The sequence below is a fragment of the Odocoileus virginianus genome, chromosome 33 (genome assembly GCF_023699985.2).
Source record: "Odocoileus virginianus isolate 20LAN1187 ecotype Illinois chromosome 33, Ovbor_1.2, whole genome shotgun sequence".
Taxonomy (NCBI): domain Eukaryota; kingdom Metazoa; phylum Chordata; class Mammalia; order Artiodactyla; family Cervidae; genus Odocoileus; species Odocoileus virginianus.
Window position 1 is genome coordinate 888,199 of NC_069706.1, and position 20,752 is coordinate 908,950.

The window sequence follows — 20,752 nt, forward strand, 5'->3', positions numbered from 1 at the left end:
TGGTACCTCCCTCCCCGCTGGGCTCCCTGCGGCCCGCCGACTGCTGACCAATGACCACCTGACCTGGGTTGATGCCTGATCTTCTCCAGCGAAGAACAGGTGCAAAGTCAGGGCTGCTGCAGTGCACAGGGCATCCTGGTCCCCAGGAAGTGCTTCCCAGGCTCAGATGTCACACTCACACCTGCCTCCATCTGCTCCCCTGGATCGCCCGACGGTTCGAGGGTCTCTGCCCTGCTGCATCCAAGCTCCAGCGCTGGCACATGGGGGAGGGAGGGAGCGGGTCAGGGAAGAGGCCCCTGGCAGACCACCCAGTGGGCGGCCTTATCTGGGTCTCAGGGAGAACCAGAGCCCCCCGGAGAGTCACCGGTGGCCAAGGCCAGGTGGACGGGGAGGCTGGCTGAGGATGAGCCCAGGGTCTGTGGGCCAGCAGTTTCGGCCTTTCGGGGCCCCCGGGAGGGCCCCCTTGAGCAACCGCCTGCAGGAGGAGGCAGGGGAACTAGGGGGCTGTGCAGGAAACCGGGGTGTGGGGAGATGCGCTGACATCCACCTCAGGCCTTTGGCTTGCCCACAGCCCCTCCAAAGTGCTCAGAACCACCGGCCAACTCACAGCCTGCTTCCTCCCCAGGTCAGACTCCCTCCGGGGGAGCGTTCTCCTTGGGGGACATTCAGCGGCTCAGGCAGCAGGGGGCCTGCACCCCCGGATTCCAGGCTGAGACACACCACTTGGAGGAGGTCCCGGAGGCCGCCCTGACTTATTAGGGTGGAGGCTGTGCTCCGTGTGTGACCCCTGCCGGGCTGGCTACGAGGCCCCAGCCTGATGCCATTGCAAGGTGGCCATCCTGGGCCCTCGATGCCTGAGGATCCTGGGGGGCAGATGAGCACCCCGAAGGCCACCAAATCTGCTCCCTCGGAACCCCCATCCCGGGGCAGCTCACCTCCCCGCCCCCAGGCCTGGGGGTCATTAAACACGGCTGTGGTCATGGGAGTTCACCCAGTGCCATGCCCTCCCTGCAGACTCCCAGCTCACCAGGATGGGGTTCCCACACCACAGGGTCCCCAGATGCATGGGGGTCTCAGGAGATTAGGGTGGGCCACCATCCCAGTCAACATTTAGGACATTCTCATCACCCCAAAGGACACCCGCTGAGTTCCCCTCCTCCCCACCGTGGCAACCTAGGGCCTCCCAGGTGTGGACACCCCGCATCTGTGGCCTTGTCTGGCCGCTGTCACTCAGTGTCATGGTTTCAAGATTCGTCTGTGTTTCACTCCTCCCTGTGGCCGAGTGGACTCCGCTGTGCACACACACCACGTGCAGCTCACCCACGTATCTGCCAACACTGGGTGGCCTCACCATTTAGCTGCAGCAGATCCGGCTGCTGTGAACATTCCGGTAAAGTGTCTGGATATGGATCCTCAGTTCTCTTGGTCACGTACCAGGGAGCAGAATTGCTGGTTCCTTGGTAACACTGTCCTTAGCCATTTGACAGGAATAGCCAGTTTAATGTCACTTTTCACCTGATGCGGGTTTTATCTTTCAGGGGAGGCAACTTAAGGCTCAAAGAGGTCAAGACACTTGCCCAAAGCCACACTGCCACTGTGTGGCAGGCCTGGGATCAGAACCTAGGCCCTGTGGTTGCAGAGCCCAAGAAAGGCCCTGTGACAAGGCGAGAGGATGCTGCACTCAGCACCACTAAGGCTTAGGCACTTCATATTGAAACTTCCAAAATGCATTGCTGCTCAGGTAAGATTCCAGGCAATATCTGAGGTCCCCGGAAAAGGGCAGCCCCCTCTGCGAGCTGAGGGCCAGGTGCCCACCACACAGCCATCACAAGGCCCCTGTCTATGGCGAGGTTACTCCTCCCAATATAACCTGAGCAGCTGTGGCTCCCCAAATCCCTTCAAGGCAAGCACAAGCTCCTGCATGACATGTCAGCACACACTCATTTAGCACCTGCTGTACGCCAGGCACTGAGCAAAGAAGACCCCCCACTCCTGCCCTTGTGGGCCTTGTGTCCAAGGCCCCATGGAGTCATGCAGTTGGAGATGAAGGTCAAGAAGCCTGTGTGTTCCACGGTGACCCACCATACTTTCTCCTGCTTCTGGAGTCCAGGGCTTAAAGGCCACCGTCCTCAGGCCCCTTTCCCTCCCACACTGACCCAAGGGAAGCTGAGCTGGCTGTCCTGGGGTGGAGACTGAACCCTCCGAGCCTCCATGGGGTGAGGCCAGCCTGGAGGGTGCTGGCCACACAGACATACACACTCGGGGTGCTCCCACCCTAGTTTAAGGCCCCCCCTCACCGGAACCTGGCTCAGCTGGAACCGGCCCCTTTCCTCCCTTGCTCCCGCCCTCCCAGCCCTTTATAGACCCACCATGCTGCCCGAAGAAGGGACCCTAGATAAGATATAATGCATGCAGTTAAATTTGAATTTCAGATACAAACAAATGTGTTAAGTATAAATACATCCTAACTATTGCACTGGACCATAAAGAAGGTTGCTGTTGTTCAGTCGCTAAGTTGTGTCTGACTCTTTGCCATCCCATGAACTGCTGCACACCAGGCTTCCCTGTCCTTCACTGTCTCCCAGAGTTTCCACAAAGTCACATCCATTGAATCAGCGGTGCCATCCAACCATCTCATCCTCTGTTGCCCCCTCCTCCCCCTGCCCTCAATCTTTCCAAGCATCAGGGTCTTTTCCAATGAGTTGGCTCTTCGCGTCAGAAGGCTGAGTGCAGAAGAATTGATGCTTTTGAACTGTGATGCTTGAGAAGAATCTTGAGAGTCCCTTGGACTGCAAGAAGATCAAACCAGTCAGTCCTAAAAGAAATCAGTCCTGAATATTCACTGGAAGGACAGATACTGAAGCTGAAGCTCTACTACTTTGGCCACATGATGTAAACAGCCGACTCATTGGAAAAGACTTTGATGCTGGGAAAGATTGAGAGCAGGAGAAGGGGACGACAGAGATGAGATGGTTGGATGGCATCACCAACTCAACGGACATGAGTTTGAACAAACTCTGTGAGATGGTGAAGGACAAGGAAGCCTGGCATGCTGCAGTCCATGGGGTCGCAAAGAGTCAAACACGACTTAGCGACTGGTATTTCCATGGGATATACTTACACTAAACATTATTCATGTTTGTCTGAAATTCAAAGTTAACTGGGCAAGCTGTGTTTTTATCTGCTAAATTGGAGGCTTCTGTGAGTAGAGTGAACAGTGCCCATTCTGTGGCCAGAGACCAGAGGGCTGCTGGAAGCCCAGGACACCTGCTCCTCCTGGTCCCTGGTCCAGCACTGCCCTGTGGGGACCCAGAGGTGGAGGAGCCCAGGGGACGTGGGGGTGGGGTGTCACAGAGCAACTTGTCTGAGCGGGCTGATTCCACAGGCACAGCTCAAGAAATAAACAGGACACTAAAATGCAAAGGAGACTCCTGAGCGTTACACAAACAGCATCTCCTGGACACCTGTGTTGACCGGAGCTGTGAGTGTCAAGTGAGAATTTAGAAAAGCCTGGCCTTTAGCTGCCACCTTGTGCTGGGGCCGGGGGTGGCACTGTCCAGGGGACAGGCAGCCCCCAAATCGCCCTTGAGCTGGGATGACAGCCCAGGATGCTTGGGCCCGGGCAGGCGTACGGGCCTGTTACTGGAGGCATCCCAGCCGGGCAGGGGTCCAGGCCTGTGCTGGCCCTGCCGCCTGCCCTGAAGGGGCAGGGCTACTCCTGTAGAGCCTGGCCTCCAGCCCCACGCAGGCTGACGGAGGCACCTCTGTGTTCAGTTTCTAGGCAGCGGGGCGCTAGGCCCTGCTCCTCGGAGATGGTGGCTCGTCCAGAAGTGTTGGTGGGCTCAGCGGGACAGGGGATGGCTGAGGGGGATCAGCCAACTGCAGAAGGCCCAGGACCCCTCCTGTGCGGTGTAAGCCCCCACAGGGGCTGGGGCGATCAGGACTCAGCCTCCACCCCTCCAGTGACCGGCGCCTCACCTCTCCCCACCCTCGCTTGGGTCGCCGCTCTGCCACTCCACGCTCGCCAAGTGTCTCCTGGCCTCCCCACACCCACCTGCTAGGCACCGCAGGCACATCAGACATGACACAGTGGCTGCCCTGGGAGCCCCAGGCCGGCCTGAGCACCGTGAGGTGAGTGCCGTGGGGGAGGTGTCGTGGTCAGGGAGGCCCTGGAGTGTCCAGCACTGGCAGCTCGGGCCAAGCTAAGCATCCCAGCAACAGGCCAGGCAGGGCCAGGGCTGGGCCTGGAGGGGCGCTTGGATGGTGGGTCTGCGGTCCAAAGGGACAGTGGGGCAGGACAGACTGGACAGAGAGCCTGGAACCAGTGGGTGCTTCTGGACGGAAAGGAGTGTGTGGCAGGGAAGGGGGACCTTTGGAGAGAAAGGAGGCCACGTGACAGGCAGGAGAAGGGACCAGCGTGGTATGACGGGCCCTGGGGGCTTCAGCCAGCCTGAAGGTGGACTGGGTGCCCGGACACGGAGCAGAGTGGCCGGTCAGGGTGGTGAGCTCTCGGGTACTCACAGGTCAGACAGAGGTGACCCTGCTGCCCACTGCCCCACACCCAGCCTGCCAAGGTAGAGGGCCCCCAAGGCAGCCTGATGGCCGCAGTCGCAGCCATGTGCCCCCAGGGTGTGAGTCCTCTCCTGGGGGGAGGTCTAGCTTCTACCTCCCGCTGGCTGAACCAATAGGAGGTTCATTCCCCCTATCTTTGTCAAGAAAAATCTTCGCCCTTAAAAAAAACAAAAAAAACAAAAAGCAGAACTAAATTTTCCAGAGGCCAAGAGGATTAAAAAAAAATCTGAACACTCTGTACAGTTTAATTAAATACTTTTAATGCCAATTTCCAAATTGTCCTGTGTTTCATCTCTCCAACATTCCTTTCTAGCGATGTGAATATATTACAGCCTCATTGTTTCTAATGCTATTTTCTCATCTCCTATCACTCCGCGATCTGTTCTTCATTTCCCTTCTGTGGGGCGAGGCTGCCCCCCGCACTGCGCTCTACCCCCTCTGGCTGGAGAGCTCAGCGTTGGTACCATCGAACGCCACGCACACGGTCAGTGAGTATCATCAGCCCAAGGCTCTCAGAGGTGCTGGAGGGAGCCGGATGTGGTGGGAGGAGGTCTCCTTACAAGACCTTGAGGTGGACGCTGCCTGTCCAGAGTCTGTGCAGCCTCACCCATCTATAAATGGGCCACGGGGCTCCTGAAGGCTACAGGCTTTGTGAGCTTAGAGATGCTGTCTTTAAAAAATGCCTACTTTAAAAAATCCATGCCCTGTCCCTTCTGCAGACGTCTGAAGGACAGAGTGTGCAGATGAGGGTGAAAGTCTGTCACATTAGAATTCCTTGCTCCATGGGGCCCTGTGGGAACTCCTGCCCTGCCCCCCCCATCACAGCAGGGCCCCTGCACAGGCATGCTAGGCTGTCCCTGGTTCTTCCTGCTCAGCACTCTCTGCTTGCCACAGGGCCTTTGCACAGTCTGCTCTTGCAGCTGGTAAGATCACCCCCCACCCTGCCCCTTCCAGCTGCTTTCTTGTCCTTAGAGGTATCTTCTGCCCCTTCCCTGCCCCCCACAGCACTTAACACAGCCTGTAACTGTTCCCTTCCTCTATCCACCAGTTTCTTTGTGGCTGCCTCCCTGCTGGAATGAAGCTCCAAGGAACAAGGATAAGGCCTGGACCAGTCACCGCCACTGCCTCCCTGGTTCCACACTGTGGGCCTCCCACTGACTTTTATCCAGCAAATCAATCCCAGTTCCCCAGCCAGAACCAATCTTCAGCTTCACCTTCACCTTCAGTGATCCAGCCAGTGTGAAAAGATCGGGAGGACCAGGTGACCCCTGCCCAGGACGCTGCTGAGGCTTTCGGGTCTGACCCACCCTTACAAGCTCCCCTCAGGGCTCTCCCAGGCCCTCTCCTAGGTGACTGGGGCACTAATTGCTTTTTGAGGACCTTAATTACTGGTCATGGCCCTCTATCGCTAAGTAGCAGCATTAAAATAGAGTAAATGTTTTCATTTTCTTGAAAAGTTCACATATACAAGAGGAAGTGCTGCTGAGCAGCTACGGGCCGTGCTGGACACCCCCTGGGCCTTGCCTGGGAACTGCCAAGGTCCTGCCTGCCGGCGTCTTCCTTCCCCTAAGGCCCAGCGGCGGAGCAGGGCGCAGGGCCTCCAGGGTTCTCCCTACCCCCAGCACGGCCACCCCGTTCTGGTTGCATTCTCTGCAGTGCCATCGGGCAGTGCAGGTGGGGAAGCCCCGGTTGACAGTGACCTTGCCAGGGCCGCTCCAGGTCTGGGGGTCCCCACGTGGGTTTTCTCACCCACTCGAGCAACTGCTGAGGCCCGAAGCCCCTGGAGCCGGCCCGTGTGGACCAGCTACCCCGCTCTTCGTCTGGCGCTGAGTGGGCTTGGAAGAAGGGAGGTCGCACCCGGAGCCACCGGACTGGTGGTCGCGGAAAAGTGAAAAGCTTGGGAGGTTTTCAGTGGCCAAGGGGTCCGAGTGGGACCCCGGAGCACAGGGGGCGGTGTGTCTCAGTGTGAGACTGGGGGGCTGTGGGAGGGCCTGGGCGCTTCCCCGAGGTCCCATGCGGCTCGCTCGGTCCAGGAGGAGGCTGGGCGAGGGACAAGTTCGCAGAAGCTGCCGTAGGTGCGCTTGTGCGCGCTCATGTGTGTGTGTGTGTGTTGGGGGGGTGCGGATGCACGCGCATCCAGAATCCCACCCACGGATACAGCAGCGCATCACACGCGCGGTCACACCCAGGACACACATGCGGAGGGGGAGGGGCGCGCCCGCCGCCGTCCCTGCAGCCGCGCACCGCCCACGCCCGCAGCCCCGCCCCCTCGCCGACCCCCGCCCGCGGCGCCGAGGGGCTGGGTGCGCGCCCGGCGGGGAGGGGAGGGCCCGCCTCCGCGGCTCCAGCCGCCCCCGCAGTTGGGGGCGGGGAAGACGCCGGCGCCGGCGCCCCGCCCCCGTCCGGCCTCCCCGCGAGCGCCCCCTGGCGCCCCGCGCCCCGAGCGGGAGGGTGGGGGCGCGATGGGGGGCGCGGGCGGGCCCTGCTCCGCCTTCCCAGCGGGGGCGGGGCGCCTTCCGCGACGGGGGAGGGGCGGCGCGCGCGCCCCGGGGCGGGAGAGGCACCCCCCCCCCGCGCCCCCGGCCCGGCCCCGCCCCCGCCGCCGCGCCCCGCCCCCGCCCCGCCCGCCGCTCACTCCGAAGTTTCCTGCGCGGAGCGCGGACGGGATCCGCGATCGCTCGCCGCCCCGCCGCCCGGTCCGCGCCCCCCGCGCCCGGCGCCCCGCGCCCGGCCGCCTCGCGGAGCCCTCTGCGCCCGGCCGTCGCTGCCGGGCCAGCCGGAGCGGGAGCCGGAGCGGGAGCCGGAGCGGGAGCCGGCGGGCCGGGGGCGCGGGCTGGGGGCGCGGGCCGGGGGCGGCGGGGCTCCAGCAGGGGCCGATCGCCGCGCCGGGTCCGCTGTGACCGCACGGCCCGGGCAATGCCCGCGGGGACGCCGCCGGCAGCCGGAGCGAGGTGAGATGCGGTGAGGACGCGCGCCCCACTGCGCGCCGGGACCCTCTTCAACTTGAGGCGGCCGGCAGGGGAGCCCCTCGGGCGCCGGCCCCCGCCCCGGCGGTGGGGGAGGGGCCGCCCAGCCCTCGCCGGCGGGAGGGGGCGGGGGGCGCATTTGTCTCTAATGAGAAAAGACAAAGACATCCCGGCGGCCGTGGCTGTTTCCGCGGATCCCGCTCCGCCCGAGGGGGGCGAGGGTGTCGTTCCCGGGACCTGGTCACCGCCTGTACCCCGCAGGTGCTGCCAGCCGCTACAATGACCGAGGGCGTGCAGGCGGTCGACGAGGTCCGCGTGCCCCTGGGCGCGCCAGCCCCGGGCCCGGCGGCGGCGGCGGCGGCGGCGTCCCCGGCGAGCCCTGGGGCCCCGGGGCCAGAGGCGGAGCGGGGGTCGGGGCCCAGTGCGTCGCCCCCCGAGAGTCCGGCGGCCGAGCGCGGCGCGGAGCTGGGCGCCGACGAGGAGCAGCCCGTCCCGTACCCGGCGCTGGCGGCCACCGTCTTCTTCTGTCTCGGGCAGACCACGCGGCCGCGCAGCTGGTGTCTCCGGCTGGTCTGTAACCCATATCCTTCCCGGGTCTCCGGGGGTGCGGGGATCCTGGGTATGGGGGTCCGGGGCGCGGGACCTCCTCCCGCGTGTGCCTCCCACGCCCGAGCTCTTTGGCCCCGGCTTGGTCTGGGTGCTCGGGGGACGCAGTACAGGCGCGCGAGGGGAGCGCTCCTCGGAGAGAGGCGGCCCCAGGCTGCGCTTTGTGGGGCAGCCGCCGCGGCTTTCTTGATCCGAACGGGGTGTCCCCGCTCCAGAGCCAGCTCCGGACGAGAGAGGGTGGAAGAGAAGCGGCGAGGCCACCAAGGGCTTGGTGGAGAGGGGTCGGCCAGGAGGGGAAGTGGGTACTGCCTGCGCCCCCCCTGGGTGCCTGTCAGGACGGGAATTCCTCCCTCCGGGTTTACAGGACCTCCGGCCTGAGGCAGGATCCTCACTGCAGTGGTGGGTGCGGGGGGCCGGCGGGACCTCAACAAGGAATCAAAGTTTTCTCCCTGTCCCTTTCGCTTGGGAGAGTCTGGGAGACCCTGGGGGCCGGGAAGCCGTGCGCGCTCGCTGGTCCTTTTCCGTGGGGAGAGGCGGTGACGTCGGTTGTGAACTCGCCTTTCCAGGCTGAACTCGGTGTTGGGGCTGATTTAAGTCATGCGCAGCTGGGGGTGGGGGGCAGGGAGGCAGCTGGCACGCGCTCCGCACCCTGGTGTCCCTTCTCCCGGTGCTTCCCTGACCCCAGAGGAAGGGGCCTCTCTTTTTGCTCTTGGTGAGAGCGACACAGACTTTCAGAGAAGGTTCTAGAGCAGAGCTGGGTCAGGCAGGGGGCATTTCTGGGACACAGGTAGCAGAGCTGGGGACCCCCAGCAGGTGGCCTTTGGGGACTGGCAGCGGGCCCTGGCTCGCTGTGTCCCGGCCGGTTCTCCCGCGGGTCCCTGGCTGCCAGGTGGCTGGGCTGCGGGCACCAGGCGTTCCCTCCCCTTGGCCTGGAGGGACTGGGTGAGAAGAGGAGGCTGGTTGGGGGGAGACCTTGCACGTGAACTTTCCCTGTCCACGTGAAGGAGACAGGCCGCATGAGCGATGCGTGTATATATTTTTCCTACCTTGTGTGTCTAACTGTACAAACATCACATAGGAAAGAGGAATGTGTAGCAGGAAAGTAACAAACCCTGTCTTTTTTTCTTTCCTGAAATCCAAACGTGGGCTGAGTCAGAGTAGCCAACCCCTACCCACTGCCCCCAATGCTGATTCTGCAAGGGGTCGTCCGTCGTGGCCTGGGTGGAGGGCCATGGCTGCGTGCGGCCCCAGCGTAGCAGCAGGCTCCCCTGCCTGCCTTTGTCCCACAGCTCCTGGGTGGGCCTGGGCACCCCCTCAGCCCCCAGCAGCTGCCAGGCTGAGCTTGCAGGGGGGCTGTAGGCTGGTCTTCCCTCCAAAACCCTGGGCATCCCCAGGCCACCTGGTTTGGGTGGGAAGGTGGGCTGGCTGGGTGGGGTGCTGGGGGATACGGTGGGCCCTGAGGCCCTGGGACGGGAGGTGCCCCCCCGCCCTTCATCTGCAGGAGCACGTGGGGACCGGTCAGGAAAGGGTGGGAGCAGGGCCTGCACCTTCTCTCTCCTGACAGGCCCCGCGTCTGGCCGCCCTGTCCCTGTCCCGCCTGACCCTGTGTTCTGGATGTTCCAGGCGGGCTGCGTCCTTCGGGACGTCTGACAAGGTTGTTTGTGTTCCTCAGTGCAGGGGAGGGGGGTGCCCCACGCGGGTGGGGGGGCGCCCAGGGGGTGGGGGGTGGGGCTGGCAGGGCCACCTGCCCATGTGTCTGTTCCTGGCTGGGCTTCTGGGGACTCCAGGAGCAGGAGGGTGTCGAGAGGCGAGGAGGAGCCCCCCGCCGGGTCAGGGGCAGGGAATCGGGGAGCACCCTTATGACTGGCAGGGTGTGGGGGAGCTCGGGTCCTGGTATCGTCTTTCCCGGCTTGGCCACAGAAAGGCTGCCTGTGTCAAGTGGGGTGGGCTTGTCAGGCCCCCAGCGAGTAGGGACGGCTATGACCTCCAGCAGGTGCCAGGCCCTGGGGCAGGGGTGCCTCGGCTGCAGGGAGAACCTAAGATAAGACAGTGTGCCCTGACGGGGGACACCTGGTCCCCTCGGGGAAGCCCGTGGGCCTCAGCAAGCCTTTTCCAAGTGCTTCAGGTTCCTTGTGAGAGGCTGGGGTTCGGTGGGTGGCCTGCGGTCTGCTAGAGCCCACGTGGTGTCCGTCCTGCGGCCGGAGGACACCCCTCGGCCTCGGTCCCTACCCTGTAGGTGGGTGTTGTGCCGGCGGCACCCAGCGTCCTTCCCTGGACTCTCTCCTGCTGCAGAGGGTAAACTTGGAGAGGGAGATGGGGTGACTGGGTTTGCTCTGGGAACCCACATGCCGTGAAGCCACTCCACACTCCCCAGAGGCGGGCAGAACCCCAGCCGGTCCGCCGAGCCCAGCCCCACGCGGGGACGAGACCGGCAGTGGGAACACAAGCAGGGGCCTTCCTCAAGCCCGGACTTTCGGGAACCCCCACCTGACGTGGACAGCCCCCCACACAGACGAGCACACGTGTCCTGTCTTTGCCATGAAGGATGTCGGGTCCACAGCAGAGGAGCTCCCAAGGGCGGCCAGCGTCCTTATTGATTTACTTTGCTTTTTGAAAATATAATGGTGCTGGAACTTTTGGGTCGAGTGCTGTGTCTCCTACACAGGTTTATTTATAGCGGAAGGTGGGTGGGATCTGTGTTGCAGCCCGCGCCGCGGGGCTGTGTTCCGCCCGGGCTCCCCCGGGGTTCCTGACTCGCGCTGCCTGTGATGAGACTGCCGCGTCCCAGCACCCAAGCCGGGCGGGGCCTCCCAGGGGTACTCGCCGGCAGGGAAGGGGGCCCTGCCGCCGCCTCTCCAGGAGCCGTGGAGGCCGGCTGTGGCCCCGTCTGGGCGCCGAGGCACTGGGGGCTGGCTGCGGGGGCACCTGGGGGCTCGGGGGTGGTGGTGGCCATGCCCAGGAGGTGTGTCCCAGGGGCCCGGCAGCAGACACCCAGGCGTGGGGCTCAGAGGAGACAGAGGACGTGGCAAGGTCACAGGGCCACCCAAGGACGGCGCTGGGTGAGCCCAGCCTGGCTCCCGTGTCCGCGGGTTTGGCAGGGCCCTGCCCAGCAGGGAGGTGAGGCCCAGCGCCCAGGTCCTTGAAGGTGTCTTGTGGACAACGCGGTCGCGGGCCATCCTGCCGCTCCCCCGTGCTCGCTGCCAGTGCCTTGGCTCTCGGTGGGCGCCCCAGTGAGGACACGTGGAGCGTGGGGTTGCAAGAGGACAGGCCCCCATCTGCCCCCACCACCCCCCCTGGCCCCACAGACTGGCCGTGAGTGGACGGTCCATGTCCTCCCCTTCCTAAGCCTGCGGCCACTGAGCGCTTTGTGGAGCGCAGGCCCGGGGGGGCACTCCATCTTACGAGCACCCCCACCCCAGCACCTGGTCCTGGGCCCTCGTCCCGATGCTGCCCTGGACCTGGAGCTCCCAGACTGGGGGCCTGCTGCCCCTCGGCCGGCGGGTCCTGGGCTGACAGGGCCGCCCCCACTTCCTCTGACTTGGAAGGAGCTGCTGGGTGTGTGTCCATGTGTCTCTGGCCTGCCCAGCCCCCTGCCCCGGGCTCTGAGGGCACGTGTCGTGGGGTGGGGAGGGGAGTGGAAATAAAGACCCCGGCAGCAGAGATAGGGCTTCATGGTACGGGGGGCTTCCTGGGGAAGGACATTACCCTGAGAGCCAGTGGAGGGGGGCACAGTGGAGAGGTGATCTCAGAGAACCTGCAGGAGGTTGGGAGGGGGAGCCCTGTCCCTGGGGTGCCTGCTTCTGGGGTCTTTGGACACGGGCCTGAGCTCCCGTGGGACCCTGAGTTTAGAGCCGAGCTGTGACACATCTGTCTCTTGGCTAGTGTGTTGAGGAGGGCTTCCTGGAGGAGGTGAGGCTGGGCTGGACTCTTTGGGTGAGTGCGAGGTCCAGGAAGGCAGGGGGTGTAGAAGGGGAAATTGGGGTGAGCTGAGGCGTGTCTGCCCGGGAGGGCCTGGGCTGTGTCTGAGTCACTCGCTGCCATGAGACTGCCCGGGAAGGGTCCTGGCTTACCCCCAGCCCGCAGGGGCCTAGACTTCTAGACTCGCCCCGTTCCCTGCCCGGGCTCCTGCCGGGCCCTAATGCAGGCAGACGGTTTGTGTCCCTTCAGCTCCTGGCGGCCTGATTAGTTGGCAGACGCCAGGAGCGCTGATGAAGTGCCCGCGTGGGGCACGCTGACACACAGTGACGTGAGCACTGCCCCCGCCCCCACACCTGCTTCCCTGCTGGGCCCGGGGGTGCCGTGTGCGGGGGGCTGGGCGGCCTCACTGTGCAGACCCCCCTGGGCCCTGTCCTGGGCTCCGGGTCCTCCCAGCGGGCCACTTCCACTGCGTGTCGGCCTCTAGCCTGACTGTGCTGCGGGTCCTGGGACCGGGTGGGTCAGGTGGAGGCCGCTGGGGGCTGGGAGTCAGGGAGCCCCCTGCTCACGGGGACCTTGTGGGGAGGAGAGGGGAGGATGGATGGGGAGCAGGGCTGGCCCAGGTAGCCGAGTGACACGTGCAAAGGCCCCGAGGTAGACGGCACATGGCCCTCGGCAGGAGGGGTGGAGGATGTGCTGAGGTGGGGCGGGGGGGCAGGGCGACCAGAGAGGCCTGTGAGCGTGGCAGACGGGTGACCGGCTGGCCTGGGGCCTCGGGCCGGGCCTGCCGCCTGCCAGGCTGGGTCTCATTCTCCGGGAGGGGCCGTGTTGGGACCACTCTGGAGAGAAGTGGAGGACAGAGCAGGTGGAGGGCGGTGCAGGGTCCGAGGGGAGGCCGTGTGCACCCCGTGGTGACCACCCAAATTCTATCCTGCTGTAGGAGGCTGTGGGTGCCCTCCCTGGCACGGTGCAGTGCTCAGAGGTGGTCTGGGTACCCCCCTCGCCCTCCCGGAGCTGGCGAGACGCCCGGCTCCAGGGTCAGGATGGGAAGGAATGCGGGGGATGGGCCGGCCTGTCAAACATCGTCGGGCTGAGTCCGTGCAGCCTGTGTGCAGCTCAGAGTCCAGACCTTGGCCCTGCCGTCAAGGTCGGGCGGGAACGCATTACCTCCTTTCATGCGCGTGTGCCTGCCCGCCTGGGCAGGGGTGGCCGCCCTGCTAGCCAGCCGAGTGGGCCAGGTTCCCTTTCTTTCCTCCTTGCAAGGGGTACGGAGGACCAGTTGCTTCCTCCTCCCCTCAGCGGTTCACTTTGACAGAAGCGGGAACACCTCTGAGTCACGTGGGACTCGGCTGAGTTTCCAGGCGGGCGCCCATCCTGGCAGCCGCAGCGGTGATTTAGGGCCCGGCTCCCCGGCGGGTCTGGGAGGCGAGCGGCCCAGCCCTGGCGAGCTGGCAGCGAGTTCGGGCAGCGTCCCCAGAGCCTGCGCGCCGCGCCCGCCTCGGATGACAGATGGGGCCGCGTGCCTCTGCTGTCTTCACGGAGTGAGTAGCGGCTTGTCGTTTCGTCAGGAGGGGCCCCGCCAAACACACACGCACACGCGCACACACGCAGGCAGGGAGGCGAGGCTGTGCTGCCCTGCGTAGCCTCGCGGGCGCGAGGGCCCCGGTGTTCCCGGCCCCGGGGGCGTGGGCTCCTCTGGTGCCGGGCGGGCGGGGTGTCGCCGGCGCTGGCCGAGTCCGGAGCTCCGATCAGTGGGGACAGCTGATGGATGTGCTCAATTAAAGCGTACCAGTGGGGACGCTGCCACCTCTGTGTCCCCGGGACCGGAGTGGGCAGGGAGCGGCATGGTGGGAGCCGCCCGCCTCTGTGGCCCCCAGTGGCTCCCGAATGTGAGGGGGCCTCAGGGGTCCCAGGAACACCCCCTTTCCTGAGCACGATGCCGACAAGGACCAGGGCCATGTCCCGGGCAGCCCCGTGTCAGCCTCACCATTGGCTGGGGTGGAGGCAGATTTGGTAGAGGGCTGGGCCCACCCGGCAGGGGCTGTCTCGCTGCGACCAGCCCGCCTGTCCCGCTAGGTCTGGGACAGTTCAGGTGGCCCAGCCCTCTCTGGTGTCAGCTCTCCCTCCCACATGGAGCCGCCTGACCTGCTCGGGCACGTAGGGAGCTGATGTTAGTGAGAGGCTCGCGTTCTGGGCAGGGCCGGGGGTTGAGGGGGGCGGGGGGTGGTGCTCGGGGTGGCCAGCAGGCAGGCAGCACAGGGAGGCGGCCAGCAGCCCCCCTTCCCCCCGCCCGCTTGGGGCTGGGGGATAGGCCAGTCCTGCTGGGTGGGCACAGCCCCTGTCCGCTGCCTGGACTGGGCAGAGCCCAACCTGATGCTGGTGCCAAGAGCCTGGCAGGCGGTGGCCGGCCTGCTTGCTCGTGCTGGCCCCTCCCCGCCGCCCCCAGGTGGGGTCAGGGCACCGGAGCAGCGGGGACAGCACCCGTTTTCTGGGCTGCAGGGGCCTCTCTGCTGCCCGCCTGCTCACCGGCACCCGGTGGGGGCCCTGGCCGGGGTGGTCATGTTTCGGGCTGTTGCTCTCCTGAGGATGTTCGTGGGGGCACCCTGACACCTCCTTGGCGGCCAGGGCCCCTGACATCCCCCGCGGCTAGGCTGGGGCCTCTGGGGGCCCCTCCGTCAGCCCAGGTGCTGGCCCCTCACGCGCCTCGGTATCTCCCTCATGGCCCCTCTTCCTTCTCTGTCGCCGACAGAATGGTGTTTGTGGGGCACCCCAGTGCGGGGGGTGAAGGCCTCATCCAGCTCAGAGCAGCTGCTGAGAGGGTTGAGCCGTGGAGGCTTCAGAGGCATGACCGGAGGTGCAGCCACCTCCCCGCTCTGAGCATGCCTGGGTCTCCCCACCCCAGCCTGCAGGGAGGGTGGGCAGCATCAGGTGTTAAGCGGGCAGGGGCTGGGAGATGTCCCGGGAGGTGGTGGGACCTCTCAGGGGGCCCAGTCTGTGTCAGTGAAGGCCGACGCAGCAAGGGGGGGTGGGCTCGGGCCTGGGGGACCGGCCTGCCTCCTGGACCTGGCCGTGCTGTGCTGAGGGGCAGGCATGTGCCGGCAGGGGCCCCAGTCCCGCCTGCCCGGGGAGGTTGGGTAGTCGGAGCCCATCTGCTGGGCTGGCTTGAGTGCCTGCCGCTCCCTGGGAGCATGCCTGAGGAGCTGAGCGGGCGGGCCTGGGCTCACGGCGGGGCCTTCTCGGCCCCCCTGGCCAGGGAAGGCCTCTGGGGCAGGGCCCGTGGGGCCTCCCCGCAGGTTTCAGCTGCCAGGCCCAGGCCGCCCACTTGGCGCCACCAGACTGACCTTTGAGCTGCCTGTGGGCACCCCAGGGGGTCTGGGGCCAGCCTGGCTCAGCCTGGAGCTTGGTGCTTCCTGTGACTGCACAGGTGTCCCCCTGTCGGCGGGACGGGACACATGTGTCCCCCAAGCCCACATGGAGCTGTGTGCATGTTCCAGGCTCTGCCCTCTGTGCCGTGGACTGGGGAGGGCAAGCCCTTGAGGGCTTCAGGGAGCCTGTGACAGGGGTGGAGAAAAGCAGATGGGAAGGCAGCAGCGTTGGGGGCCCTCGCCCTAAGCTGGGAGCATCGCCACAGCCCCAGGCAGAGCGACCAGGCCAGTGGGGGCGCCGGGGCGGTCGGAGCGGGCAGGCTGGGCGTCAGTGTGGCTGTGGGTGTGCCCATCGTCCGCACAGACTGACGCGGGTAGGCTGGTGCGCTGTCTGGAGCGTGCCTCTGAATTCTTGTCCACTTGAACCTCAGAAAGTGATCTCGTGGGGAAGTGGGGTCTTTGCAGACGTGGTCGTGTTCGGATGAGGTCAGATTGGGCTGGGGGGCCCTGGACTCGCTGACGGGTGTCCTCTAAGAGGAGGGGACGCAGATGCTGGGAGAGACCACGTGAGGCTGGAAGCAGTTGCTGCGTGAGGCGGCCACATGCCCAGGATCACAGTTCCTTCAGCCTCCAGAGTCTGGGAGGGGCCTGGATGGGTCCCCATGTGGCCTGCTGACCCCCCGTCACGGACTCGCGGCCGCTGGGCTGTGAGAATTCCTGCAGTGTGAGCCCTGTGCTGCGGTGCCTTGTTTCGGGGGCCCTCCCCAGCTTGCGCACCTGGGCTTGCCCCTGGAGGCAGAGGCAGGTGGTGGGGACGGGCTGGTGGGAGGTGGCCCTTGCCAGGTACATCGCACCATCCACCCCAGGCCAGCCTCTGCTCGTCACGAGGAGCTCAGCCACGTGGGCAAAACCAGCCATGAAGTTGGTCATTTGGAGGCCTCGTCACCAGGGGGGCCTGGTCAGACCTCAAACGGTTGTGTCTCTAGGGTTCCTGGGAGGTCGCCCACCTGGGGCGGGGGGTGTCCCTGAGGAGGTGTCTGTCCAGGACGTTAGGCCTTTACTGCCTTTCCACCAGATGGAGCCTGCACAGACCCTGTGGGTGTCTGGGACCCTCGCTCAGCGAGTGACCTGTGCTGTGGGGCTCGCTGCTGCCCCAGGCGGCTGGAGTGCAGTGGCCGCGGCAGGAGCCCCGGTGTCCAGCCTCGCCTGGCTCCGTCCCGAGACTCTGGCCACGCGGAATGCAGCGTGGACAGCCGGCTCCCAGATGGGGACCCGCTCCAGCCACCGGGGCTCCAGGGGGGTCTGGCTGGCTGCTGCCACACTCTCTCCTGCCAGGCGCTGCCCCAGGTAGCCAGGAAAGAGGTGGCCTCGGTCCTGGAGCTGGACTCCCCCGACGCCCCCCACCTGGAGCCCAGCCCCGGGCTTCCTCAGCCAGGGTGGGGGCCCTGCCCCAGGCCTGGCTCTCCTGGTCCCCAGGGCCCCAGCGTGGGCGGGCTGGGCTCCCTCGAGGCTGTGAGGCTCCTTCCCAGTGGGCGGGGGTTCAGGGGCTGTGCTTGGTTGGGGGGGCGGGCGAGGGCAGGAGGCAGAGGACACACAGACAAATGAGACCCAGGCCTCACTGAGGCTGAGGACGACCACGGCTGGTGGGCAGCGTTGAGGGTGGACCTGCAGGGTGGTCTACAGGACTGGGGTGTGAAGGCCTGCATAGCGTGAGTGTTCCGGGGCTACTGGGGGCAGCTGAGGCTGGGTGGGGGGCCCCTGGGTGCCTGTCTGAAGGTCAGGCTCCTGGCGTGGAGGCGAGGAGACAGGTGTGGGGACGTCTGACAGGAGCCGCGGGGCCGGGGTGGGGGGTGTCTCGGTGCTCCCCTTAGAAGGGGCGGCCGGGAGGGCCCACTGAGCACTGGCCTGCGTCCACTGATTTTTGAAGCTGCTGTTGCCGCACATGCCTCGGGGCTGCGTGAGCCCGTGGGACGGTGCAAGGGGGTGACCAGGAGGTGCGTGGGGTGACCCTCTCCCGGCCAGGTGGCAGCACCAGCTCGCCCCGCGCGTCACTTTGTCTTTCAAGCAGTCGCCTGGCTGGCCGCAGTCTGATGAGTCAGCCTGCATTAGCGCCTCATCGAGATGGATGAGGACGCGTCCCGAGTCCTGCTGGCAGGGCAGCCACCCAGCTCTGGCCCCGGGATGGGACCAGGCCTGCTGGGCCCCCGTGACTCCGGATGGCCGCCGTGTTTGGCCGACACATGCTGTGCCTCGGGTGTGGCGGGCCAGGCGCTCCAGCAGCTTGGATTCCATGGACACATGGGCTTGGTCATGTGGTTCAGTGGGCTCCAGGATGCGAAGGATGCCCCACACGGGGTGCAGATGCTGGGAGGGGTGGGGTGGGCCCCCAGCAGGGCAGGAGGCCACGGGCGGACCGTCTGGGGTGCGTTGGAGGCGGAAGGAGATTGGCTGAGTGTGGAGCCTCGGGGTCCCTAGGAAGGATCTCAGCAGCCCTTCAGCGCCCCAAGGAGTGGCCTAGGAGCCGGGGGCAGCGTCGGGATCGCCGGCCGGCAGGGCCTGGGGCAGGGGGCTCAGGCAGCGTGTCCCTGGTGCGGGTCTGCGTGGCAGACGCTGGGCTTCCCGAAACTCCTCGGTGCTGTTCCAGAGCCACTGAAATCTGGGTCGAGGGGACAGGAGGGAGAGGTGGGGAGAACCGACTTGGGGCCCGCAGGGAAGGACACCCTGCGGCCACCTCTCAGCCACCCCGCAGACACCACTGGGCCACGTGTCCCGCGTCCACTTGGCCCGTTCATAGATTCAAACCCAGAAACCCGACTGAGCGGCAGGGCCTCTGCGTTCGTGTTTTCTCACTCGGGTGTCACCAGGACATGGGCGGGAGGGGGGCAGGCCGCTCAGCGTGCTGGGTCCTTCCCGGGGTGTCCCTTGGCCTGGAAGGCCGTGCTGGGCTCTGGGTCGTGTTGCTGCATGTCCCTGTGGTTCAGGCACCTGCTCACCTCTGACCTCAGGGCGGAGGAACAGTGGTAACCAGGCTCACCGTTTGCCGCGGGGAGACCCTCACTGTGGCTCAGGCCTGGGGCACTTCTCACCCGAGTCCTGTCGGCCGATGAGGAGATAGCGGGTCAGAGTGGGTGCCTGCACGTCCCGGGAGTTCAGAGCTCAGGCACACCCAGGTGCCCGCTTTCTCTCAGCATCGTCGAGACGTAAGGCCACGCGCTGTGCTAGTCACGCACTCTGTTATCTGCTCTAGTCACAGTTGTGTAGCAGCTCTGAGGCTTTATTGCAGAAGGAGACCCTGTCCCCATCAGCAGTCACCACCCGCGGCCCTGGGCCCCCCGACCCTGCCCCGCCCCACCCCCGGCCTGCATTCTGTCTCCGGATGTGCCTCCTCTGGGCATTTAATAGGAGCGGAACCGCGTGAAGTGACCGTGTGTCTGGTGTCTCTCTGAACGCGTGTCCTCTGGGCTCGTCAGGGCCATAGCGGGAGGGTGTGCCGCTCCTTTTGGTGCCAACGTGGTGGGGCGTTGTCTCCTCGTTCACTGCGGGTGGGCCTGGCTGTTTGCACCTTTCCGCTGTGAGCGGTGCTGCCGTGAGCGGTCATGTCCGAGTTGGGCACACACCCGGAGTGGAATTGCCCGCTTACGGGGTACTGTGTCAGAGCCCCTGAGATGCCAAAGCATTTTCCAAAGCAGCACCTATTTCCTACCCCCTTGTGCCCTGGACCTGGGTCTCTAGGCCCGTGGATCTGCAGCAGTCTCAGTGGTAGTCCGCGGAGAGGAGGCGGTGGGCAGCAGAGACCACACCCCCCCTGCCCTGAGCCTGAGCCCACCGAGGAGCAGGGCTTGCCCACCTGCCCTCCTGCAGATGCTCCTGGGGTGTCTCCTGGGCGATGGGCAGAACTGCCTGGTCAGGGTGGAAGAGGATCTTGGTGGCCTCCTGGGTCGGGCAGCCCTTCTAACCCGGGTCTCCCTTCGATGGACCTTTCAGGCGTGGCCGTCGGAAGTGTGTGGCCTGCCAGGTGCCACGCCCCGGCGCACAGGCGGGCACATGGGCGGGGTGGTGCCAGGCTGTGGGGGGAGTAGCTGCGTGTGTTTGCCCGGATCCGTGCCTCCATCAGCCCTCTGGAGGATTTCAACACCCACACTAGGAATAAAAAAAAATTATTAATGAGCTTGGCACGGTTGCCATGGGAACCTGTTGCTAATGAATCTCTGGGGTTTCCTTTTACCTCTGCAGAGCAGCGCCAGGCCCGAAGACGACACGTTTCCGACTAATCAGGTTGCCGTGGCAACGCCTGTCACTAATCCCCAGCCGGGCTCCTGGTTTACTGGCCTGGCCCGAGTTACATAAAGCGATTTAGCATGCCGAGGGCTGCTCCAGGCCTGGCGACCCCAGGGCTCCTCGGCCGGTTCGCCAGCGTCCCCGCCGCTGGCCAACCCACCTCCTTCCAAGGCCCACACCTTGGGCTCCCCAGACTCAGGAAACGGAGGCGCCCGGGCCGTGGCATGTGGCCTTTTGTTGGAAAGAGGAGCCCTGAGAGTTGCCTCTTTGCTCGGGCCAGCGTGTGTGGTGCCCGGGGCGGGGGTGGGGTGGAGGCTGGCACCAGCAGGGGCTCAGTGCCCGCGGGGAACAGCGGGTGGAGCGCTCAGGGGTGGGAGCTGGTTCGTTCCCGCGCAGCCTGGGGCCTCTGACCCTGGCCTGTAGCTGTCGTCTTCCTATGGGGCTATGGGGCCGCTGTGTGTGTGTCTGTGCTCATCTTTTCTTAGAAAGATGTGGTCTGTGTTAGGGTCCAATCCAGCGACCTCATTTTACCCTCTGTACCCCTTTGAAAGCACCGTTTCCAAACAACACAGCCGTGTTCTGAGGTCCAGGGTCTGAGCCACTTAGCCCGTGACACCTCCCCAGAGCTGTTGGATCCAAGTGTTGTCCCCTCGAGTCCGTGGCTACCCAGGCCTGTCACCTGGTCGCCCTCTCCTGACCACACGCTGCTGCCCTGCTCCCCGAAGTCGCCACGCTGGACAGGTTAATGCGCAGGGTGACCTCAGCTCTGCACAGAGCTGGGTGTCATGGGCCACCAGCACCCGCTGCCCAGCAGTGCCCAGGACATGCAGGGCCACGCTCCTCTGTGTGGCCACTGAGGTCTTAGTCCAGCCCGTCCAGCAATGTCAGGTTTCCTCCTGGAAGACTGTCCTCTCATCCCGGTGGAGACACTGGCCATAGGCAGAAGGGCTGGGCAGCTCTGCCTCCTCATGGCCAGAGTGTCCAAGCAGAGGTGTTGGGCGAAGGCGTGTGAAGTGGTGTCTGCAGGCGGCTCCACGGGTCCTCCCAGCA

The 20,752-nt window shown here is 65.2% G+C and overlaps 1 protein-coding gene across 1 annotated transcript; it reads right to left on the reverse strand.

The window, feature by feature from the left end:
• Window positions 1–7,570: 7,570 nt before the first annotated feature.
• LOC139032856 (collagen alpha-1(I) chain-like) lies at window positions 7,571–11,711 on the reverse strand. The gene is made up of 2 exons (XM_070461089.1): window positions 10,936–11,711; window positions 7,571–8,729 (listed from the first exon to the last, which is right to left on the reverse strand). The coding sequence occupies exons 1-2, from the start codon at window positions 11,709–11,711 to the stop codon at window positions 7,571–7,573; spliced, it is 1,935 nt and encodes a 644-aa protein (XP_070317190.1).
• Between the last annotated feature and the right edge of the window lie 9,041 nt (window positions 11,712–20,752).